Genomic DNA, 25259 nt, shown 5'->3' on the forward strand with positions numbered 1-25259 from the left:
CGAACCGCTTTTAATATAAATTATTGTTTTATTATTATTTTTTTTATATAAATAAGACATTTTTCCAAGAAGACCATGTGCATAAGCCCAATATTTTTCTTCACTTCTTTGTTGTTTTATCACTTTTCTCCCCCTACAATATTTTTCTCCATTATTTTCCAGTTTATTATGCATTATGTACATTTTAGTTTTAATTTAAGATCTACACTTTGGTCTTGATATGAGCCTTTCTATATTTTGATTTATATTTATATGCACACTTTCTATCTTCTGGTCATAAATCTTCTAGATCTAGTAGTGGAAACTTAAATTTACTTGAATTTGTTGTTGAAATATGTGTTTGGTATTAGAAGTAGAAAATTAGAAAAAACATATATATAATTTTGGTTAGAACCGTAAACCGGCATGAACCGAACCAGAACCTTCATGAACCGAACTGTATGATTTTAGTAATAAATTTAAACAGAACCATACTGAACCGAACCGTTGAAATTTTCCTGTTCCGATTCCATTTTGAGAGTGGAACCAAGCTGAACCGGACCGTGGCCACCCCTACGTGCTGAACTTTATTTGCAAATGCCGCCTACTGATCATCACCTTCTCTGCAATAAGGAAACTTAGTAATCAGCTATCTATCATACATGCTGAAGAACGAATAAATATATGTATACATTTATGAGAAAGAGACTAATTGCTATTTTGTATTAGAACAATAACAATAGGAATTACTGCTGTAGAATCAAACTTTGATCTTACAGTTGTTGATGAAGTGTTCCTTTTTTTTTTTTCTTTTCTTTTGGTACTAGCTTTGGTATTTCTTGTATTTTAATTCAAACTTTGCATGAACCCGATTAAAACTTGAAAAAGTTGGACAATCCGAACCCAACCCAAATAAACCCGAACCGGTTTAAATCCAAGCCCGAATGAACCCGATTAAAACCCAATCCTGAATTGTAAAAGTTGGGTTAGGATTGGGTTGACCTTCCAACCCGCCCAACCCACCAACCTGCTCGAGTTTCACCCCTACTTCTAACAATTGGATCCTCTGTGGAATTAGGAATTGCATCTCAGGTACGCTAACTTGCGTTTTTTTTTATTTTTTTTTTATGTGTTTTGTGATGCTATAAATGGTCCATTAACAATTGCTTTCTTTCTCATTTTTAGAGTATCTACTTATATTCATGCATTATTTTGAACAGATAAATAGACTTCCACCAGAGGTGGTGAAATACTTCACAGATCCAAATGCCGTTGACCCACCAGATATGGAGTTGCTATTCCCATATGTAGATTCGGCTTTGCCTGTAGCATATGGTGTTTTGGGCGTTTTACTGTTTCATATAGGCGAGATGTCTTGCTGTTTGTTGGGTTTGGTTCAAATTTAAAATGTATATTTCTTTCTATATATTGGCTATCACACTGTGCTCTTTCTTGTCCACCAAGTAGAATCTTTAAGCCTATGCCAATGAAACAGAGAGCTGATTTATTGTGATGTTTCTTTACGTTGTTATGTATAATACTAGATTTGATTGTGAATAAAATGAGCATGCTTATTGTTCAAGTTCACTTACCTGACGATGTACGTTGAAGAATAAGTAGATACTCAATTCTGTCAGTTTCAAGACAGAGCATGCTAGTGAATAAAATGAACGATAAGTAAATACTCAATTGTGTCACTTTTAAGTGAAAAAAAAATCTGATGACTTGCGTATGCTTTGTGTGAAAAATGAAAATTATGTCATTTTCTTTTAAAAAAATTCTGTCAATTTAGACCTTCTCCAAATGATTTTTTGAGTTTTGACGAATTAGTCAATATTTTGTAAATTGTGATTTCCTATTTGAATTTTACTTTTGTTCTTATTTGAATGTGATTACGATGGAGTTAATTGTATGCAGGAAGTTGGGCATTTTGTGGCTGCTTTCCGAAAGAAAGTAAAACTTAGCATTCCTTTATTCCTAATATTACTCTTGGCAGCTTCGGTGCAATAACTCAGGTACCTCTAATAATCCAAGTATAGCAATCCGAACCATGTCCATTTAAGAGACTTGTCTCTGTTGTTTAGTATACGATCTGAGTAGGAGCAGGTCATTCCGAATGAATAATGTAAATTTGATCTTTGTAATGTACTTCTTACCCCTGCCGCTCCCCATCCCAGACACGATTTACACATTTTATTTAAGACAGTGTTGGCTTATTCTGTTCCGACTTCTGAGTCATGAGTTTCTGACTTTTCCATTTCTCCCGTATTGTAAGTTTGAATAGTTTAGGACTTTTATATTTATGTGATAGTTGTAGCTATAGGTATGTTGTACTTGGTGCAGTAGTTTGAGCTAGATTTGTGACTACCTTTGCTCGAACTAGGTCATCTGTGCGCCTAGACTCCCTTATCTCCCTTGTTTGTACTTAAAGGTGATTCAGACAATTTATTCTCATCGTTCACTGGTTTTGTCACTGGTTTTGTTGTTTAAATCCATTATTCCTGATCGGAGCACAAAAGTCGACATATCACTGGCGGGCCCTTTTGCTGGTGCTGGACTGTCATTGTCAACGTTTGCTGTAGGTCTGCTGCTCTCGTCTAATCCCAACGCTACGGGAGAGTTGGTGCAGGTTCCTGGCATGCTGTTTCAAGGTTCTTTGCTTCTTGGACTCATCAGTAGAGCCACTCTTGGTTATGCGTATGTCCTTCCCTTGCCTCTGTACCACTATTTAACTGATTCTTCTTTGTATGTGAGCTACGAGACATCCATGCAATCCTTTTTCATTTAATGCAGCAGAAGTTTCAGATCATTCCACTTCATATACTCTTATGATTGCTGGCTGGTAACGTACTATTTCTTGACAACCTTAATAATTTCATTGCAATGCGTAACATGCTCGTGACCTAAGTTTGACATTGCAGGTGTGGGTTGACAACAACAGCTTTTAGGTATGGTTTGGGGTTGAGGTGATTTTAAAAAAAGTTGGTATGAAAAAAAGCTAAGAAAGTTTTTGGTGTTTGGTAAACACCCCAATTCAGCTTTATTTCAAAGTTTCAGAAGAAAAAAAACTAAAATCCTAAAGCTGCAAAAAAGCAGCTTATTTTGAGAAACATGGATGAACAGTAACTCATTAATGAATTTTTCAATTTACCAACATTGTCCTCCTTTATCCTACCTTCCCTTCTTCTGCGTTCCTCACACAATTAGACTCTCGCCCTCTCGCAAAACCCTTGCGAAACCATCACGAACCAGATCTGAAAAGGGCGTCTCCTCCCACCAATCTCTCTTGTTCTCCAGGTCGTGTTATTCCGGCTCGGGGTCATACGAGAGTGGAGCGCATACTATGCAAACACAGAGAGCAACTTCTTTCCACAAAATGCTATCTTTCCAGTTTCCACAGGTAAAAGCTCTTTTCGTTTAAAGCTCGCAAATTTTGATCAATTATTTATTTGGGTGTGCTTGTTTTTGTGTGCAAGAACTAATTTTCTTGTTTGAGCTTTTTTAATTTGGTGAAATTTGCATCTGGGTTTCGATTGGATTTGTGGGTTTGCATTTTTTTATTCAATTGGGTTTCTTGCTTGCTATTTTCTGTTAATTTTTGGGGGTTTTTATTGTTTTGTTTCGAGTTATTTTTCAGTTTTTGTTCAATTGGGGTTTTTGTTTGATTGCAGAGTAGAAAAGCTGTAAATACAGAAATTCCTGCGACGAATGAGATAAGAACACTTGTACAAAATAATATTTTGTATTAATGATTTTGGGGTTACAATCTCTTCTACAACTTTAGCCTTTGATTCGATCTTCGTAAAGTGTAGATTTGTGGATTGTGATGTTGATCACAGGGCCTTCAAGGCTTGATCTTAGGATGAACAGGTGATGAACAATGAACGCTTTCTTCAAGGGGTCGTCAGGGCTTGATCTTGAATTGGTGGAAGTTCTTCAAGGGCTGTTGGGGCTTGATCTTGAAGGAGGATTTGGTGGAAGTTCCTCAAGGGCTGTTGGGGCTTGATCTTAAAGGAGGATTTGACGAAAAACGAAGAGAGCTTTCTTGATCCTCCGGGATTTGCTTGGGAGCTTTAGAGTTTCAAAGCTTCAGGGTTTTGGTGTGATGTGAATTCATCCCTGAAAATGAATGCCTTGGCTTCCTATTTATAGAATTCCAAAACTTGATTTTTGGATTTAAATAATCAAAATGAAATAAATCATTTATGCCAGGTGTTGATACGTGTCATATTTGATGACTTTTTCGATGATTTTCGATTTTTCGTTCAGTCACATGCTACGTGTAAAATTTATGTGACAGATGAACGTTGGAATTTTAATTATTGATCAAGATTTATTTCACCGAAATTTCGATGTCTACAAATACCCCCACTTCAAGGCGCGTCGTATACATGTGCTTGTCATGTATAGAAGATGCGTTTTGAAATCTCTTAATGTAGATGTCGATCCAAGGGCTGTTAAGGCTTGATCTTGAATTGGGCTGAAAGTTTCTTCAAGGGCCGTCGGAGCTTGATCTTGAATTTGGCTGGAAGATTTTCCTCCAACTGTTGATTTTCCACAGGCTTAATCTTGAACTAGGCTGGAGGGTTTTCTGGTTTCTTCCAAATGTTGATTTTCCACAGGCTTAATCTTAAACTGGGCTGGAGGGTTTTCTGGTTTCCTCTAAGGGTTTGAACTTACTCATTTTATCTGGAGCTGAATTTGATTCAAGGGCGGTGGACACTTGATTTTGAATCGGACTTGTGATTTCTTCAAGGGTCGTTGGGGCTTGATCTTGAAGTTAAATAGGACCACAAGCGGTTTTCAGGATTCAGACACATGGCAAACAGGCACAAGGTGGAGGTGATGGTCTGTTTCTTTGTTCAATTTTTCCAATTCATACCCGAGCAGTTTGGTTAATGGTATGATATTCAAAGGTGGTGGACACTTGATCTTGAATCGGACTTTTGATCTCTTCAAAGGCCATCGAGGCTTGATCTTGAATTTAAATAGGACCACGAGCGGCTTCACCTGGCAAGTGAGATTCAGCTTTGTTAGGGATGAACCAGCACGTGCAGTTGTTGTGTTTGTTGATTATCCCCAAGCTTGATGTTTCGTCGTCACTCTTCTTATTTGTTCTCCAGGCAGACATGGTATCTTCTTTAGAAGCACATTAGCAGTTGAAAATGAGTACTTAAGAGCGATGCTAAGTAAGCAATCAGGGAAGGGGTTCAAGGTAGTCGGTTCCTAACTGGAAGCTTGATTTTAAGTGCTAACTGATTGCTCTCCTTCTCATTATCCTGCAAGTAAGAACAAGGACAAAGAAAATGATAGAGAGAAAGCATGATATGAGATATTTTTTCTTTTGAAGAAGCAGGGGTGATTTAACGGCATTGCACGGCGAGGCTTTGCTCTTTGGCGACGGTACCAGCGAAAGGTTGTTGAAGTTTCTCGAGCTCTTCGATTAGAGCTACGATGTCGGGCTTGGACTTGCCTTAGACTCCTCTGTCTGGATTATGCAGTTCTACAGGGAAGGGCATCGTGCTATAGTGATTTGTTCCAGCTCATCATTGATCATTTTGCTTCAATCTCTTGCGGTATTTGTCCCCGATGCAAGAGTGGAATGCAACCTTTGCATTTGAGTGGTCTTTCAAAACATTACTTCTCAGCGACGATGAATACTCGAGAGTAATGTTAGGTAAGCGATCGGGCAATCAGTTCTAGATCGGAGGTTTGATTTCGAGTTCTGACTGATTGCTTTCTTTCTCCTTGTCTTGCAGGTAAGAGCAAGGGTAAAGGGAAAGATAGGGAAAAAGCATGATATGAGATACCTTTGCTTTCGGCCCTGATGATATGAGATATTTTTTCTTTTGAAGAAGTAGCGGATGAATCAGCACATGTATTTGCTGCGCTTGTCTCCACATACTTTGATGTATCATTTTCACTTGCCTTATATGTTCTCTAGGCATCTGGTATCTTCTTTGGAAGTACATCAACATTTGAAGATGAGTACTTGATAGCAATGCTAGGTAAGAAATCATGGAAGGGATTCCAGGCAATCGGTTCCTGACTGGAAGCTTGATTGCAAGTGCCAACTGATTGCTTTCTTTCTCCTCGTCCTTCAGGGAAGACCAAGACCAAAGAAAAGGACAGAAAGAAAGCATGCTATGAAATACTCTTGCTTTCAACCTTGATGATATGAGATACGTTTGCTCTGGTGTGACTTGGTTGAAGAGGTATTTTCAGGGAGGAAGAAAACTGAGTATGTTGAGAGGTTTAGTCACAGATGTATCCTTAGCAAGGAAGAAAAGTTAAGCATTTTGGATGTGTTCCTTGCCATAGAGGATGAAGGTCGACCTATATAGGAATTTCTCAATAGCTGGTAGTGGTGCAGATGTGGCCTTGTCACCCACGTTTGTCGGCAAAAGTGCGATAGTTGGAATAGCGAACTTCACACGTTTTCAACTCTGTCAGAGATCTTTGACAAAGTTGCACGTGTTATCCGACAAGCTGAGATTGCGTCTGAAAAGTGTTGATGGACCTTATGCAGGAAAATTCGGCTTTTGAAATTCGGAGAATGGTGTCTCTTCGATTTTTTTTAATTGGTGGTTGTGTTGCCTATCCTTTTATAGAGGTATCGATCACATCCAACATGCACACTTTGAAGATTACCCGCTCATGAAAATTGTCTCCAGTGTATTTATGAGATTTTACTACATCCAACCCTTTTCTTTTACCATTTTTTTAAAATGGCCTACTTGTCTAACATTTGCTTTGATTTGAGTCTTAGGAGCGATACAAGCGCGCCGCGTTAGGGTAATTTATGGCGCCTATCCTTCTTATCTTCTAATGGCCCCTTACAGTTGAAGACTCCGTGATGAGGGATGCAACAATGGCTATGGTTGTATCTAGGAACCTTTTCACTCCTAGAGATAATAGGCTACTTTCAAGGCGGTCTGATGAGTTGGCTGTTCAAGACTCATGGGCTCTCAGTGTTAAGTGTGCGGGCTCTGTATCTAACATGGGCCAACGTCTACTTGCTCGAGCTTACCAAGTTGGATCATTGACTGCCTAGGTGGAAAATCTTAAACAAGAGATTAGACAGCTCAAGCGCAAAAATAGAGATTTGCACATGCTTCCAAATAATTATTTGACGAGCATGAAGAGGAAGCTTAATCAGCTGCAGGACTCCAAAGGTCGGATTCAAAGTGACCATTAAAAGTTTGTGGCTACATTCAAGAGGCACTTTTTTCCTTCACCATTTGGAGTTCGACGAAGTTTTGAGGCGCCACATGATCAATCTTTAGTGCCTCTTTCTTCTAGGATTCTTCCAGGTGCTGAGGCTTCACATGAGCAACCTTTGTGAAGGCTCCCTATTTTTTCCTTTCTTTCTCTTATATATATTTTTTTTGTAAAATTGTAATTTCCCAGAGATATCAATAAACATGCTTTATTTTATTCGGTGTACTGTGCTAAAACACATATCTCACTAAGACATGTTGCTTCCCTTTTTTTTTCTTTTTTTTTTAAATATATGTGTGTGTGTGTGTGTGTATTTTTAATCATACTTTTCCAAGGTGGTGCCGTGCACCATCATTCCCCTATTTTCTTATTTTCAATAATTCTGTTGCCACCACCTCTTTTCCTTTTCCTTCTTGACTTGCTAACAATAGCTTGCACCTTCTTTTTGTGTGTGTGTCCATGTTCTGATGACGAGTATGGTAGACTGACACTGCTGGGTTCCTCGATGGGCTTCCTCGCACACGGACCATCTTTCATTTGCTTCTCTAGAGACCATTATTTACACAGCTACTGCACCAATAGTTTGTTTTTAATGATTTATATATATATATATGTGTGTGCTGCGTGGGATGAATGGTAGCCACCTGCAGCGGGAAAGGAAAAGCTGGAGGTACTGAGGTGGTGCAAAGCATCAAGCTTCACGATCGGCTAGTTGTTTGACAGCAGTCGCTGAAGTTCTTCGCTGATTCAAAGGCAGCAGCCATGGTGGAGGTGCAGAAGTAGCAAGAGCTTGAGGCAGAGTGTAACGCGTTGAACTTCATAAACGGCTAGTCGTTTGACGGCGGTTACTGAAGTTATTTGCTAAGGAGCGAGTACTTGAAACAGACGTTATCGTTAGAGGTGTCGTAGAAGAGGAAGTCGAGGGCGAAAACACATCCTAACTTGCTCCGGGTGTGCGCACCATGTGCAACAAGTGGGGTTTGGTGGAGAAACATAATGAAGTTTGAGGTAGTTGATGGATGCTAAGGAGGAGCGGAGGAGCATGATAAAGCTTGGGCGAGCTGGAGTGGACAGAGATGCAGTGTGCTGAGGTGGAGCGAAGCATCCTTGCTGAGCAGAAGGAGGAGGAGAGCCAAATGGTGATGAAGTCGATGATGGTGGCTACAGTGATGTAGAAGAAGAGAGCAGGGTCTTGTAGAAGGAATAACGGATGATGGAGTGCTTCGACGAACCACTGGCGCTTGAACTTGGTCTCGCCGGAGCTGCAGGCCTAGATGGAAGGCCTTGAGATCGGGGAATAGGCCTCTGCTTTGTTTTCCAAGCTTAATTTCTTCCCTATCGGCACCAAACCTACTTGTACCCAGATGCTATTTTGCCAAGAATTGTCATTTGAAGGTCAGCCATCCAGAATGGCGAATTATGACTGGAGAGACGGAGGAAGAGAGAGAGAGAGAAAGGCAGAGACTTTGGGGAGTTTATGAAGGAAAAGAGAGAGATGGCTGTGGCTATTGCAACTGCGTTACGGGCTCCAATCAAGCTAAGGGTACTGGGCCGACTCGTGGCTTGTGGTGGGCTTATTGGCGGGGGAGACGACGATCTCTTCGACGATGGACTTGGCAATGACGGAGATGTCGTGGCCGGAGGCGGATTGCTGGATAGCTTGGAGTGCTTCGATTTAGTTGCTGCTGCTGCTATGGGTTGGTAGAGCTGACAAGATCCCACCATTTTGGTTGTGTTAGCTCCATAGCCGTCTTTAATGAGCTCCAACGCCAAGTCATTCCCAAACCAATAGAGCAATGGATGAGCCATATCATCAATCAAGTTGTGGGCTTGGGGAAGCTTCTTCAATGTTGCGTACCCTTCCATGTATTCTCGAACATAGGAACCTAAGTTGTGAGCTTGGGCAAGCTTCTTCAGGAGTGGTAGATCTCCATACATTGTTCACCGAGGCCGCGATCAGTAGAGGAGCTTCGCAATGCTGGAGCTTGGTGTTGGTGGGTGTCAAAGCATTTACCTCGTCCTTCACTTCCATGGTAGTGGAGCGCACATTCTTTCTGGGATTCATTCTCTTGTACCAAGAGTGCTCCAATTGAACTTCCCTGAGCAGCGATGTACAATATGAGCGGTTTTCCAGGCGCAGGCGCCTCCAGGACAGGTGGACTTGATAAATACTTTTTTATGCTTTCAAAAGCATTGTGGCATGCTTCGTCCCATATGAACGAAACATCCTTCTTCATGAGTTGACTGAACGGTTGACAACACCCTGCAAGGTTGGAGATGAAACGTCTGATGAAGGCTAGTCATCCTTGTAGACTTTTCAGCTCGCGCAGGTTTCTTGGTTCAGGCATGCTTTGAATGGCCTTGATCTTTGATTGGTCCACTTCAATGCCACGATGCTTGACAATGAAGCCAAGGAAATTTCCTGAGGTGACGCCAATTGCGCATTTTAACGGGTTCATCTTAAGGTTGTATTTTCGTAACCTTTCAAACACTATTCGAAAATCCTTCAAATGATCTGATCTTTTCTTTGTCTTGACCACAACATCATCTACGTAACATTCTACGTTTTTGTGTGGCATGTCATTGAAGATTTTCTGCATTGAACGTTGATAGGTGGCTCTAGCATTTTTCAGACCAAAGGGCATCACCTTGTAGCAGTAAATACCTTTTGGAGTGCGGAAGGCTGTTAGTTCATCATCTTTGAGAGCCATGTGAATTTGATTGTATCTAGAAGAGTCGTCCATGAATTACAGTGCTTCATGGCCAGTGGTTGCATCCACCATGATTTCGATGATTGGTAAAGGGAAGTCATCATTCGGGCAAGTATCGTTGAGGTTCTGAAAGTCTACGCAAACACGTATTTGTCCAGATTTCTTAAGGATGATGACGATGTTGGAGATCCACTTAGAGTATTACACCTCTCAAATGAAGCATGTTTCGATTAGCTTGTCGATCTCAGCCTCAATTTGTGGGATGAGCTCTGATCGATATCACATTTGAGTTTGCTTTATCGGTCGCGTTCCAGGCTTGACTGCAAGATGATGCACAACGATAACAGTGTCAAGGCCGGGCATTTCCTTGTAGGTCCAAGCAAAAATGTCTTTGTACTCTAGTAATAGTTGGTAATACTCTTTTGTCTCATCCGCACTTAGCAGTGCACTTACAAAGATAGGCTTTGACTCTTCTTTTGTGTCTAAGTGGAGCTCCTTGAGATCATCAATCGTGGCTTGCCCTCCATCCTCAAGTTGTGGTGGTGCGGCAGTGACGTCTTCCTCAAGGATTTCGTCTTCTTTGCCTTCTTAGATCGTGATGTTGAAGACATCTTGGACTTCCTCTTCAGTGCATTCATTTCGGGCTTGTTGGAGGGAAGATTGGCCAGTATGAATGATGATGTGCCTTCTCACTTTTAGTGATCCAATTGTGTCAACCTCCAAGATTGCTTGGCTTTTCATCCTTGAAGGAATAGAGCTTCGAACATCATCTTTTCTTGCCAGACCGTCGAGTTTTTCTTCCTTTGGCGTCATTTCCCTCTTTCTAGAAGGCTTCTTGTTATCTTCAAGTCTTTCCAAAGCTGACCATCGCGGAGGAGAGCTAGCCGTGTTGCTTCGTTTCTTGGGTTTTGATAACCTTTCAAAAACAGAGCTTTGGGATGTTAGTGTGTTAAGTTTCTTGAAAACGGAGGTTTGGTCTTGACCACCAATGCAATCAAGTGCTGAAATTCTAGGCCTTGAACGATTCATCCTATCGAAGACTGATGTCCAAAGAGTGAACTTAGGCTCATCTTGATTTTGTTTAACGCTCATGCTGATGTGTTGAGTGCTAGCGTTTTTCGCTTTGCTTGAAATCTTCATGGGTGCATTTGGTGTGAAGCCGAGCCTAGCTTTGTTGTTGTCAACTTCGTAACCATGCTCCTTTAACTTCTTCTTTTGAGTCTTAGTGAGGTTATGTTCTTTGTTGTTGACGGTGTTTAAAACCTTCTTTCTAGGATTCGAAGAGGAAGCGAAGTTGTACCTAGCTTTCGACATGAACTTGTAGGCATTTGGATCAAAACCTTCTTTGGTTCTCTTAGTTGGAAGAAAGCTTGGTTCTACCCCATTTGGCAGAGCTTTTATAAAGCCTTGTGGTAGTCTTGCAACCTTAGCATCGCCTAGCTGTGTCAGAGGCAAAACTGTATTCATCTTGAGCAACTTTACATTATCTTTGTGCCACCGTGTGTCGGCTTTGCTTGCTCTGGTTTCGAATGGGGATTGACCATTCTTTCTTCTTAACATCGGGATGTATCAGAATATGGGTGTGTTCGATCCTTCTGAAGGCGTTCTACTCCCCTTGGTTATTGCAGGTTTAGTAGGCTCGTCATTGTTTTTGCTTAAAGATGGCATGGTTTGCCCTTCTTGCTTCTTGGGCATGGCTTGCCATTCCTGCTTTTTAGGTGCTGCTTTGCCTGTGGATTTGATGTCTTCTGGAAGAGCTTCGAGCACCATGTTTTCATCCATGTAGAACTTAGCGTCTGCGAAGTGTGATTCGGCTTCTGTGAATGGCTTGGTATCACCTTAGATCACCTTTACTCATTCTCGGTAGAATTTTAAGCATTGGTGGAGGGTGGATGACACTACTCCATTCCCGTGGATCCAAGGCCTTCCTAGGAGTAAGCTGTAGGAAGTTCTTGCATCAATCACGTGGAATATCGTGCTTGATTTAAGTTCACCAATAGTCATCTCCACTCGGATCATGCTCATCGCTCTTTGTCCTCCTTGGTTAAAACCCTGGATTAGCAGACGGCTTAGGGATAGTTCAACCACCTTGATGCCAATTGTGGTCCTTGTTGACTTTAGCATGATGTTTATGGCCGATTCACCATCCATAAGCATGCGGTTGACTTTGTGCTCCCTTATGTACCCAAAGACGAAGAGAGGGCGGTTGTGAGGCCCTGATCTTAGTAGTAAGTCTTCGTCAGTGAAGTTGATTACATCATGGGTGGCACATCATGTGGCACATTCGTGTGGCCGAAGCTTCAAGCCTTCATTCTTGCCGTCTTGCACCTCATGGTCATCAGGACTCGCCAAGACCGCTATTAGTGCTTTTCGCATCCCTTTGGGTAATCGTAACTCTTCCTTGATGCTGACGTGTGTCGGTAGGCCTTCTTTGGGTATGAGGGTCCTCTCTTCCTCTACTATAATAGCATTGCCTTTCGAGGGCTCTTTTATCTCCACGTCCACCATGTGACAGGCAACGACAATGCACTGTTGGAAGAAGTCATTTAGGAAGTACTCATGCAAGGAGACAGGAATGCGTGGCTCTTGCTCCATATGTTCCTCAATGTATGTTGGCTTAACAGCCCTTACGTTTCCTTTGGGTTTCCTATTGTTGCGGCGGCGGTGCTTTCTCCCTTGTTCCGCCTTTGGCCTTGTGGCTTGTGGTTTTGGCTTCCTTGTCTTTTTGTAGGTCACCAAGTTTCATCCTTCGTCATCGTTGGTAAGTGCATCTTGGTTGCTTGCCCCTATTGATGGTTATGCAGAATGTGTCATGCAGCTTGAGTATTGACGGGAATGGTCAGGTGTCACTTGGAGAAGCACGAGATCGAATGATCTAAACACAATTGTAGTAGTATGTGTTGCAGCTATGTCATCAAGGTCAAGCTCGATTTTCCCTTGTTACGCTAACTTCATGATGAGTTATTTAAGGACAAAGCACTTACCAACAAGATGGCTCACGATACGATGGTACTTGCAGTACTTAGGATCGTTTACGTGATTCATCTCCTCAGGACGTTTGCATTCGGGTAGCTCGATTACCTTCTTTTCTAGCAAGTCATCTAACATTGCGGCCATATCTGAGTCAAAAAAAGGGTACACCTTCTGCTCCAGTTCCCTCAAGGTTTTTTTTGTACCTGTCTTGGGTGAGAGGAGGCTCACCTCTCTTTATCTCTTTTGCTTTGTTCTTGGAGGAGATCTTGATAGGCGCAGATGAGGTCTTGATGGGGGTAGTGTAGACGGTAAAAGCTTCCTTGGCGGGCTTCTTCCCAGTCTTATCTACATTCGGGGTAAACAGTTTATCTTTCTTGAAGTCGGTGATTGGCTCCTTCTTCCCGTGATTGGCGATACTCAGCTCTATGTCATGGGAATGAGTTGCCAGCTCCTCAAATGTTCTTGGTTTTATGCCTTGAAAGATGTAATGTAACCCTCAATGGCAGAGGCTTCAGAAAGCTGATCTTTGCAATGTAGACTTAATGAACGCCATCTATTGATGTAGTCGACGACAGGTTTATCCTTCCACTGTTTCATACTGGTCAACTTCAGCATGCTTACGGTGCGACGAGTGCTGTAGAAGCGGTTGAGGAACTCCCTTTCTAGTTGATCCTAACTGTTGACAGATTTGGGCTCGAGGTCGGTGTACCAGTCAAAGGCGTTACCTTTCAATGAGCGCACAAACTGCTTGACGAGGTAGTCTCCCTCCGTTCCAACATTGTTGCAAGTTTCAATAAAATGGGCGACATGTTGATTTGGGTTTCCTTTTCCATCGAACAGCATGAATTTTGGTGGCTGATAACCCCTCGGTATCTTCAAAGCGTCAATCTTCTTGAGTAGAACTTTGAGTATAGTACTGAGTCATGTAAGCTTCCTTCGTACTGCGCCTTGATGGTGCTGGCGATCATCTCCTGCAGCTGTTGGACAGAGAGAGATCCCATGAGCGTTGCTACTTGGCCTGGCTTTGGCTTCGCATCGACTTTCTTCACCGGAGGCTCCTCTTCTTCGCCAGCTCATTTTTTTAGTGGATCAACCTTTGGGTCGGGGTTCTCGCCGTCCTGTGCCTCTAGTCGGTTGACGAGCGCAGCGATTTGCAAATCTTTTTCTTCCACAGTTTGTGTTAGCCTTGCGATCGCTTCATTCATTTGAGCCAGCTACTCATCGATTGAAGTCACTCCGGTGGTCATGACTTGCATGGCTGAGCTGCTGCTTAAGTCGGCATCGGAAAGCATGGAATCAGAGTACTTCTTCGAACTTTCCTCCCTTGGTGCTCTTAGCTAGGCCAGGGTGATCGCGAGCTCGTGCTATCCACACACCACATTTTACTTGTCACACACCTCTTGATAATTTCTGTCCGTTGATCTTCTTCAATTCATCCGATCCGACGACCGAAAATTAAAAAGGTGTGTGAGAAGTAAAATGGGGTGTGTGGATATCACACCCTTTTCTTTATTATGATGATTTCATGAAATCTTTATTAATTTGTTTTAGTTGCATTTCGTTCTCTTTGAAGTAGCCTAAGGTAGACAGTTTACAGTGATGATAGCCGAATTCTAATGTGGCTTATGGTATATCTCTCTTATTGCAGGGCGCTTTTGGAAAAAAATGCTCTAATTGCCTTTGGCTTGACGACATACACGATGCTTGGATTGGGAGTGGTTTGTCATAACTTTTATGGCCTAAACCTAACATGCTAATGCTTGCTTCAAACTTTAAATTCTTGGATTGAGCAGAGTATGCTAACTTTTACAACTTAAACAAAACATGCTAATGTTTGGTAAAAGCATTAATAGCAGTTTTTCCAACTTCTGAGGCTCGTTAAGCTTTAGTCTTCTTTTCCTCCCCTTCAGCTAGGGATGGCAACGGTTCGGTTTGGAGACGAAAATGTTATATCCATTCCTATAACCGTGAAAATTAACCATATCCATAACCTCAAATTAACCATCGGGGATTATCCATAACCATATCCACCGGTTAATGGATTCTTCAAGACTTCAGTGGAATTCAACAAGGCCACATTGTCATTCTTTTGAGGAAGATAATTAGTGGAATTCTTTTAAAGATCTAGCTCTCGAACAAGAGTCATTCTTTTGAGGAAGAGAATTAGTGGAATTCAACAAGGCCAATGAGAATCATTTCCAGCATATTATGAGCGTTTCAAGACTTTAGTTGCATCTTGTCCCCAACATCAAATGAAGGAAGAACTTTTAATTCAATATTTCTACGAATGACTATTTCCACTTGAAAGACAAATACTAGATGTTTCGGCAGGTGGTGCTTTGGTTAGCTCAATTAAACTCTAAATTGAGAGGAAAAATGATCCAAAAACCAAAGAAAAACAGAGGATTGAAAACTTCATACGAATCAAAAGGGGAAAGGGATCATTTCCGGATCCCTTCCTCCTAATCTACCAAATCCGGAAATCTGAGCTGTTGAAATTTGATCCAACGACTATAAACAGAGGCCCATTTTAAAAGTTCTCCGAACTTGGTGGATTAGGAAAAAGATATCTGAAGAAGATCTCTTTCCATCAAAAGGAACCACAATAACGCAGTTATACAGCCAAATAAAATTCTAGTAAAATACAACCTCAATAGAACACCAATAGACCATGAACAGGTTGCGACCGGGATTTTGAAATACTTATTTCTGATCTTTAACCACTGTTTTCCAATCATTAGCCGAGACTCTTCTTTCTTATTCTTCAGATGATGTCACATCTCGGCCCGGGTCCACCACATCCTGGGCCCGCTCCACCATCGTAGCTCGATATTGTCCGTTTTGAGCCCTGACTACACCCTCACGGTTTTGTTTCTGGGAACTCACATGAAAACTTCCCAATGGGTCACCCATCATAGGAGTGCTTTCACACGCTACTTGCTTAACTTCAGAGTTCCAATGGAACTCGAAGTCAGTGAGCTCCCAAAAAGCCTTATGCTAGGTAGGAATGTGAATATATATATATATATAAGGATCACTCCTCTGGACGATATAGGATCTTACAGATGACATGAAAGGGTAGTCTTTTTCTTTCAGCTCCTCGTTCCGGGATATTTTTTTCAGATTTCTTTTTATTTGGCCCTCTTTCCGGGAAATTTTTCGGGATGGGGTTTTGTGAAACTTGATAAAGATGTCACCCAACTTTGAAAGAAGAAATCAAAAGAAAAGAGAAAACTCCATAACATTAATAAGGGAATTCAAAGCAATGTTAGCACATCACACAACCTCAAATATCTAGGAAGCAAATCTACTAGCAAAAGTCCCCTCGTATTGCTGGACTTTTGATGATTCTGTATATAAATAAAAGTTCTAGCATCATAAAACAAGTAACACGCCTTCAATCCGAGTGCCTTCCGCAACTTAATCTCACTGGCAACCACCATGAGTACTTGTCCATTCTGCTCCACACGCATAGCAGAACTGGTATTGGCACCTGCAAATACAATATACGGTAAACACAACTCCCACCAAGTAATCTATCTAAAATCATTAAACCTTACATTAACCACAATTAAATAAAGTATTTCAATATCATCAGTCAAAACTAATTAGCTGTTTAACCCATTAAACTTATTCCATCACTAAACGCATTCATCATCTAAATCCTCTTAAGGATAAAAGTACTCGTGTGTTAGAAAGTGCATCCAACCGACAACTAATTGGCAATTTGTGGAGACGACTAAGATTTTTAAAACTACTAATGCAAGGCTTCCATTTCCGATGTAGAGTACTACCCTATCGACATGCCTCATCGTATGTGGAGTCACTCAAACCAAACATATGAAAACGTGTTGCCATCAAGTTTAACTCGGGCTAATCTGCTCTGATACTATTATATCGTGTTAGATAATACTCTCAACAAGATAAACCATAATTGTGATGATAAACAGAATTATTGATGAAATTTTTATGTCAATTAGAGATAAAATGCCCTAAATAAGCAACAACTACCTATGCCTAAAATACTTTGTGCAGATAATACCAAATTAAGCAAACTGACCTGCAAGTAATATGCAAACAACCTTGAGTCTTCTCCACATAATATTTGCACCTAGGGCACCGCTTCCACTTCTTTTGCTTTGCAAGTTCCTTAACCATAAGATCCGCCCTCCCTCGTTCGTCCTCGTTAAGCCTCCGATACTCCTCACAATCAACTCCTGGATGCCAAGGGACTTGACATCGTGCACAGAACAGTCTATGGCAAATGGGACACTCCGACTCTCTTATAGCCTCCTCACCTTCGTTGTCGATCATCAAAACTGTTGAGCAGTCGCTGAAAGGACAGTAGAGTCTTTGTGCCCCTAAAACCATAGCTTCACAAAGGGCATCATTCCACCTTTCTATGACTTCTTTGGGAAGCATTGGCATACAGGTATCAAGTTCCAGCACAGCCCTGCAGTCCAAGCCGGGGCACAAAACTACGTGAATGTTTGCTTGGATTTTGGATGCCACATGCTTGGTTATGCAATCAGCGCAGAAGGAGTGAACGCAGCCCTCATTTCGAAACATCTCGTCAGCCTCTTTCATTTCAACACAAATCCCACAAAGGATTTGTGTTGATGGTTGTGGTGACAACGATTCGCCAGACTCACGCGTGTCCTGAATTGGGAATAGGATTTCATGGATTGGGTTGGATTGGATTGCTTGGGTTGCTTGGATTGTTGCTGATGATGAAGAGGAAGAGGAACCGTCATTGTGGGTGGATTGGGAGGTGAGTGCAGAAGAGGACATTAGAGCCTCTTGGAACTGCAACTCTTGTGCGTACTTGGAATCTGAAACTGGCTCAGACTCGTCGTAAGTTTCATCATCAAAGAGTGCGGAAAAGTAGAAATCATCCACATTCAGATGAAGAGCATCAGACGCTGATGAGTTCTCTTGTGTCATGTTGGATTGGATTGCTTGGGATGCTTGGATTGTTGCCGATGATGAGGAGGAAGAGTAGTCAATTTACATTGCGCACAACTTTTACTATTTTAAAAAATAGTAGTCAATTTATTGAAACTTTTCTAAATTGGAGACCTGAGTGGTCGCTTACCTACTTTGATCACTCTAACCTTTTTCTTTGCGGGACTTGTATTTGTATCTTCTGTGTTTTCACTTCCAAGATCAGGTTATTTTCCCATTGTAACTTTCACTGACCCTCTATCACTAAGGTTCATAAAATCTTGCTCTGTAGCATCCATTGCTTCAAGAAAGAAAAAAAAAAAACTGTTAATCTTTCTCATACCAATTTCATACCATATCCATTTCAAATTCACTTATCCATTTCAGTTTCAATTTCAATTTCACATATCCAATTCGATTTCACCTATCTATATCCATTTCAAATTCACACGTCCAATTCAATTTCAAAATCCAATTCACATATCCACAAATCACAATCCAATTCAAATTTACATTCAAATTTACAATTCAATTAATTATACGTTGCACTTGCAGGCTGCAGCCTTGCTTAATTGCTTTGCTTGTTCCAAATCCCCAAATCTGGAAAATAAATATAGACCCCACTTGTTAACTTCAAGTAAATAGACCCCACTTGCACAACCCAATTTATATTATTTTGGCCATTTCAATCACCTTCTATACATCATAAATATGTGATTTATATATATCAAGGTCAATGGGAAACAACAATAGTTGTGGTTTTGTCCAGGTTTCAGAATATGAACAAAGGAAATGGTTTGTTGATGTAACTTGTAAGTGTTCTAAACATATTAAAAGTTGAAACACACGAACTCACCCTCTCTCTCCCTGCACGCCTAAACACAACACAAACATCAACTAAGATAACTTTTGGTACACTTTGATGCGGTGATCAAAGACCGACCTCAATTGAACTAACCCTCCAACTAAATCATCTTACTTTCCAAAGAACAGGGACCCAAAGCATACATTAACCACACATACATTAGCAAGAACAAATCATCCCACCAAGATTAACTATAAACTGAATCCAAAAGGGGTGTGATATCCACACATCCTTTTTTACTTTTTCACTTGAGTGTCTAACTTTTTTTTTTTTTTTTTTTTTTTTTGAGAAGAAACAACTTGAGTGTCTAACTTTGACCTCCAACTTTGCAAATTCTAATTACCCAAATCAGTAAACAAGCAAATTAAGCACAACCACCATTCTATGATCAGATGAGATAAAGTAGTTGTCAATTGTTTCACCTACTTCAACCCTTGAATTCTACCAAGTAGCCCAGACCTCAATTCATTCAATTCCTATTAAGAAAAATAACATTGTGGACCAAATTAAAAACAGCTTTGAACCCAAAATTACAATCTGAGTTTTTCTAATTCTTTTTGTATCTAAGAATTCTCAGAACCCTAAACAAAATCCATTTAAAAAAAGCACAACAAAAAGAAAAGGTTACCGCAAAGCTTGGAGCCAATCGGTGTGGTGGAGGGAGGCTGGAGAGGGTGGTCGTGGACTCGTGGCTAGCTGGAGTTGACTGAGATTCGAGACTTCAGTTCGAGAAAGAGAGAAAAGAAGAAGTGGGGTTGCTTTTACGACTAACCTGGCTAAAAAGGTCAGCTCATGGAGGGGCTTTATCTTTTTGTAAGTTTTAGTCTTCGTAGTACACTGATCCTTCCTTGAGGTTTTTTTTTATCTATTCGGGCATTGATTTGCTTTGGTAAGAATACCTCTCTCTACATATTACACACACACACACATATATATGCCTTTTATGCAAAGGATCTTCATTTAAAAAAAAATGAGGATTAGGTGTGAGACCCACTTCACATCGAATTTCAACGATTCGAACCGTTTATTTTATTAATCTTGATTCATGTATCATCCTTGCAAAAATTCAATTCAATCCGAAATCATTTACCTATTTAATTATCAAGATCAAATTTCATTGTTTCTTATATAACAAAGTATTCGTTCATTTCTTTGAAACCAATTAGATGTCTTAAATATTTCCGATTTGGCTAATATTTTGCAAAGATGATCTATAAGGTACAACTTGAAAAATAGATAGTTCGGATCGTTAAAAGAGAAGAGATTTGTATTATTATTTTTTTTTTACAAAATGAAGATTAATTGTGGGACCGACTCCATTTTGAACTTCAAAGATCCAAACCGTCTATTTTGTAAGTTTCAATTCATAGATCATTTTTACAAAAATTCAATCCAATCGGAAACCATCTTGTTTATTTATCATGATGAAATTTCAAAGTTTCTTAGAGAACAAAGTGTTCATCCATTTCTTTAAACTCAATTAGATGTCTCAAATATTTCATATTTGACTAATATTTTGCAAAGATAATCTATCAGGTGCAACTTGAAATATAGACTGTTTGGATTGTTAAAGTTTGATGTTGTGTGGATTCCACAACTAATCCCTATTTTTATAAAAGAAAAATGGGGATCCCTTCCTATAAAGGCTTCCCATATATATATATATATATATATAAGAACTTTACAATCCGAACCGTCTATTTTTCAAGTTGCACCTCATAGATCATCTTTACAAAATATTAGCCAAATCGAAAATATTTAAGACTTCTAATTGGGTTTAAAAAAATTAACGAATACTTTGTTATATAAAAAATAATGAAATTTTATCTTGATAATTAGATAGGCAAATGGTTTCAGATTGAATTAAATTTTTGCAAGGATGATCTATGAATTGAGACTCACAAAATAGGTGGTTCAGATCGTTAAAATTCGATGTAGAGTGGACTTCACACCTAATCCCCATTTTTTGAAACAATTTTAATATAAGTTATTGCATTTAATATCTTTTGCTAAGCAATTGTATTAGAATATTTGTCAATCTTCATCATTAAAGAACAGTTATCATTGTTATATGGAAACTAAATGTGAAGGAAACTACTATTGGCCAAGGCTTGAAAAAATTCCTGAAAATCTCAAACCAAGCTGGAAAAATCCTGATCCCGAACCATTCAGTGTGAGATTTGAGATTGCTTATTCAATTGTTTGGAAATTTATAACCGAACCAAAATTATATATATATTTGTTGTGAAACGTATGAAGGATAAAGAAGAAACTGAAGTGAGGAATTGAGGGAAAGAAGACTAAGTATTCTTCTTCTGATCATGGGCCAGAAGGGGATACAAAAGCTTGTGGCCACTTCACTTTACAACAATATTTTAATTATTGTCAGAATTAATTGCCACTATTGGATTGTTTAAAAATGATCCAGGATATGCAAAATGAAAGAAGTTGTGCTTAAAAACATCAGTACATTATTAGAAAATATCAAACGTTAAAGGATATGCAAAATGAAAGTAGTGTTTCAAAGCTGAGGAACTTTACACGTTGTTTTTTAACGTGTTTGGTATTTTTAAATTACTTAATATTTTTATTTTAATGTGTTTTATAATTTTTTTAATCTCACCCTTTGTGTGGCAGCCCGTCCCGGAATTTTGGAATATTAATTGGTCTCGAACGTGGAAGTTACTAAAATACCCTTGGACGTTATAGTGTGTTGTTTGTATTGTGTACTTGGGTTTTGGACCCATCCATTATTTTCCTAAGTTTAGAACTAAGGGAAACTAAAAAATGACTTAGTTTTGTTGGTTTTAGTGGGTGACCCAATTGGACACACACACACACACACACACACACTCTCCATCACTCCCGTGCTCTCTCTCTCCTCCCTCTCGGACTTCTTTCTATTTTCCGTACAAACCGTACGGACGAACTTCGAACTCAACCTTTCACGCACGAATCGACGTTAAAAAGGTAATGTTCTTGTTCCCTACAAGCTCCTGAGTCCATTCGTACCATTTTTAGGACTTGAAAGTTTGTAAAACCCGAGAAACCATCACCCCCGATTTGAGTACTGTTCACATGGTCGTAATTATGGATGTTTCAGGGGATTTTAAGCTCGTATGAAGATTTAGGATGTTCTTACGAAGCTTGGAGGACAAAAACCAAGCAAATTGGACGTCGGGAAGTCGAGTTTGGCGAGTTTGAAAATTGGCTGAAACTATCGTGTCTTCTCCGGTGAGATCCCGTGATTTTTGGAGCTTCAAAATTGGTAAGAATGTGTTTTACTCGTTGTAAGTTTCAATTTGATTTAAGTTTCATGAGTTTTGGTTCAAAAATGAAGAAGTTATAAGGATTTTAAGATTTTCCAGTTTCTGGTGATGACGACAGTCGCCAGAGTTCGAAGGTAGAAGACAGAAAATATTCCGTCAAACTTTGACGGAATATTATGACGCCGTCAGGTAGAATTAACGGTTTCTGTTACTTTTTAACGAAATATTCCTAACGGGGTTAGGGGATTCCGTTAGGGTTCCCTGCGCGTGGCCGCTTGTAGGGTTGTGCCCTTGTCGGCGCGTGACGGTGCGTGACGGCGCGTGACGGCTCCAAAAATTATTTTAAAATTTTGGATGTGTTCATGGAGTTGTGTAGGTCACGATGGTATATTTATATACCTCAGTTGAGCAATGTATGAGAAGTTATTAGCTAGTATTGGTTATGTGCTTTAAATTAACTTTTTTATAGTTGTTTCGCATATAGGGGAGACTTATCTCGAGGACGAGCGCAGTCAAGGGCGACTCGGGGGTTACAACCCTTCAACATACCAGTGAGTGAGCCTTTGGTTTTCAGTATATACTTATATACTTGATATTTTCCCAAAAAATGCGTTTAAATGAATGTATGCCTTGAAATGCCATGCATATGAAATGCCATGCATATAATTTATATTCAACATATGAATTAGTATATGATGCATAATATATAATTGTGGTGCTGTAGACGCTCAGGTAAGCTCATGTGAGTTTATGAATTGTGAATGTGAATAACGGTTGTGATTAATTGAGAAGCATATAGCTCATAAACCTGAACCTCAGGTGGTTGTGATTTAGCCAGAGATATGGTACAAGCCTGTTTATAATGTCATCTCCCGCACCTTATGCTCACATTGGATCCAATTTAGGTGCACAATCATGTCGTACAAACCATCATAGGTGGTTCCGACTCGTAGTTGACTAGCGATTTATCGCATAGCTATCATGAGTGCATAGCATTGAGCATAACTATATTACACCTAGTCTTGTCGTACAAACCCGTACAGTGGTTCGGACTCGTGTGCAATGTAGTGCCGTATAGGTCACTTGTAGTGACTCCGGCTAGATTGATTAATGAGCTATGAATTCAACCGTTTAGACTTCTGCAAGGATTCCGGCTAATATGTTATTTCCATGAATTTATTTTCACCTGAATTACTTATTATGTTTTATATTTTTGGCATGGCATACTTATGATTATGGATTTGTGAAGCATGATTTAATATATATATATATATATATATATATTTATATTTATATTCCATTTTTGGGAAAATTATACATGTTTTACGGCGAGGGTTAAGAGCTTTTGGTAAATGAAATGATTTTGAAAAGCTTTGTTTTTGCCCACTCACACTTTTTGTTTTGCGCCCTACTAGGTTTTAGGTAGACTTGCTGTTGATGGCATTTGTGGATCCTGGCGGCTCTGACAAAGTATAATATTCGTAGGGCTTCTTCTAGTACTGTATAACTAGTACTTGTCCTACTGGACTGCACTTAGACTTCTATGCTCTGATTAGGTATATTTACACTTGTATCTCATTCCTAGCACTTTCTGCTTATTAGTGCACATTAATTAGCTTTCGGTTCTTATTTATTCGTATATTTCTTATCCTTATTGCTTCTGCACTGTGCACATGACTACGTCGCCCTCACGTGATGGCCAGAACGCCTTGTTCTTTGGTCGGGGTGTGTCACTTTGCCTATAGCATACTATAAAAATAAATAAATAAATAAAACTTTTTTATATAGGAAAACTAATGAAAATGGCTTGAAAACTTTGAGTTTTAACGATAAGGACAAAATAAAGGGTAAAGTGAATAGTATCAGAATTGACTTTTTAGTATAAAAATGTGGTTTTTCGTTAAAATGAACAGTACCGGAAATTTTTCGTTAAAGTTCCCCTTTTTACATTTGTATAGAATAATAATACAATAATACATATTTAACATACAATATATACATATATACACTATGGTTAGTGTATTTTACAGTAAGTTCCTTCAGTAGTTTAAAAAATTAAAATCATCAAAATAACTTTTTTCTTAACGTGTCGAAACGGATTACCCGCGTGTCACCTTCGTTTAAACCTGTTAATAATTATTATTAACGGGTTTTTATCGTGTGACCGATAATGACCTGATTAATTATCATGTCGATCCGAAACCCGTTATTTTTGTGTTGTGTTAACAAGTAGTCTAAAAAATTACCAGGTCTACCTTCCACCTCCAGTCATCATTCACCAACCCCAATTCCAATTATTCATCATCACGGATTCACCACCAAACAATTCTATAATTCCCCCCTCGCCACCCCCAAAAAACACCTCCCGTTATGAAGATCCCCTATGGGCCTATAAAAGCTCCAATTTTGCTCAAAACAAATCCCCCCAACACCTCTTGTTATGAAGCCTCCAATCATCATTCACCAACACCAATTATTCACCATCATGGCTTCACCCCCAAACAATTCCATAATCTGTCCCCCCCCCCCCAACAAAAAAAAAAAACACCCCCTCTTATGAAGATCCCCTATGGGCCTATAAAAGATCCAATTTTGCTCAAAACAAACCGCCCCAACACCTCCTGTTATGAAGATCCCTTACAGGCCTGTAAAAGCTCCAATTTTGCTCAAAATAAACCAATCGTTTTGGTGTCTTTTTTCTTTATGGATAATCCTTTTTTCCCCCAAGAGATGGCTATGGAAACTATCCAAAACGACATCATCTACCGGTCTAAACTCCCTGTCATCCCCATCCCAAAACATCTCCTCTGTAAACCTTATATGATTATTTAATTAAAACACAAAAAAGTAGTTGACTGACTTGATCATGAAGCGATAGCCATTGGAGACCAACCAGAGAAAGGATGTAGTTTGCGGGAACACCAAAGTCTTCTACAAAGCACCTAGCCAAATACAACTACTTTATGGGAAGCGTTTGTTGAGTATCTAAGGTTTGTACGGACGTTAGTGTTGAACAATAAAAACACATGACATATAAAAAATAGAGTCCATATAAATTAGGCCAAACTACAAGGCAAAAACAAAATGTAATCCAGCCCAAAAGGTGAGGATGGGCCTTACATACAAAACAACATCCAGAAATAAACAAATAAAAAAATAAAATATGAATTTCTTCCTACAAAAGGGGGAAGAAAACGTGCAACACGAAAAACCACCTATTTCTCCGCAGGGCGTAAAAAAAAAAACTGCAAAAGTTAGTGGGAGAGGTTAAGTAAAAGTGGCAGGAGGTCATGGCCT

The 25259-nt window shown here is 39.7% G+C and overlaps 1 protein-coding gene, 3 long non-coding RNA genes and 1 pseudogene across 10 annotated transcripts; 4 read left to right on the plus strand and 1 right to left on the minus strand.

Moving 5' to 3' along the window:
• LOC103411718 (4-coumarate:CoA ligase 1-like) overlaps positions 1 to 25259 on the plus strand; it is a 93446-nt pseudogene that overhangs the window by 36612 nt on the left and 31575 nt on the right.
• Positions 1027 to 1490, plus strand: LOC139188088 (uncharacterized). Its single transcript, XR_011571269.1, has 2 exons — positions 1027 to 1071; positions 1200 to 1490. It is a non-coding gene; the product is annotated as an uncharacterized lncRNA (long non-coding RNA).
• Positions 3068 to 4190, plus strand: LOC114827034 (uncharacterized). Its single transcript, XR_011571268.1, has 2 exons — positions 3068 to 3379; positions 3651 to 4190. It is a non-coding gene; the product is annotated as an uncharacterized lncRNA (long non-coding RNA).
• LOC114827035 (E3 ubiquitin-protein ligase RSL1-like) lies at positions 16101 to 19627 on the minus strand. Of its 6 annotated transcripts, none has more exons than XM_070805151.1 (5): positions 19322 to 19582; positions 19120 to 19169; positions 17980 to 18129; positions 16945 to 17851; positions 16101 to 16377 (listed from the first exon to the last, which is right to left on the minus strand). In XM_070805151.1, the coding sequence occupies exons 4-5, from the start codon at positions 17826 to 17828 to the stop codon at positions 16311 to 16313; spliced, it is 951 nt and encodes a 316-aa protein (XP_070661252.1). In that variant the 5' UTR covers positions 17829 to 17851; positions 17980 to 18129; positions 19120 to 19169; positions 19322 to 19582; the 3' UTR covers positions 16101 to 16310. The 6 variants fall into 6 exon arrangements, with proteins under 6 accessions (XP_070661252.1, XP_070661251.1, XP_070661250.1 ...); XM_070805150.1 differs by having other exon boundaries at positions 19116 to 19169; XM_070805149.1 differs by lacking the exon at positions 19120 to 19169 and having other exon boundaries at positions 17984 to 18129; positions 19322 to 19600.
• LOC139188089 (uncharacterized) lies at positions 21962 to 23610 on the plus strand. Of its 2 annotated transcripts, XR_011571271.1 has the most exons (3): positions 21962 to 22151; positions 22447 to 22513; positions 23378 to 23610. It is a non-coding gene; the product is annotated as an uncharacterized lncRNA (long non-coding RNA). The 2 variants fall into 2 exon arrangements; XR_011571270.1 differs by lacking the exon at positions 21962 to 22151 and having other exon boundaries at positions 22266 to 22513.

Source organism: Malus domestica, chromosome 09, assembly GCF_042453785.1.
Source record: "Malus domestica chromosome 09, GDT2T_hap1".
Classification (NCBI taxonomy): Eukaryota; Viridiplantae; Streptophyta; class Magnoliopsida; order Rosales; family Rosaceae; genus Malus; species Malus domestica.

Excerpts from the sequence above, each read along its gene's own strand:
- LOC114827035 (XM_029108451.2), bottom strand. The coding sequence starts at position 17,828 with ATGACACAAGAGAACTCATCAGCGTCTGATGCTCTTCATCTGAATGTG. Across the intron at positions 16,378-16,944 it reads TGTTTGCATATTACTTGCAG|GTGCCAATACCAGTTCTGCT; the intron begins GTCAGTTTGCTT and ends TTGTATTTGCAG.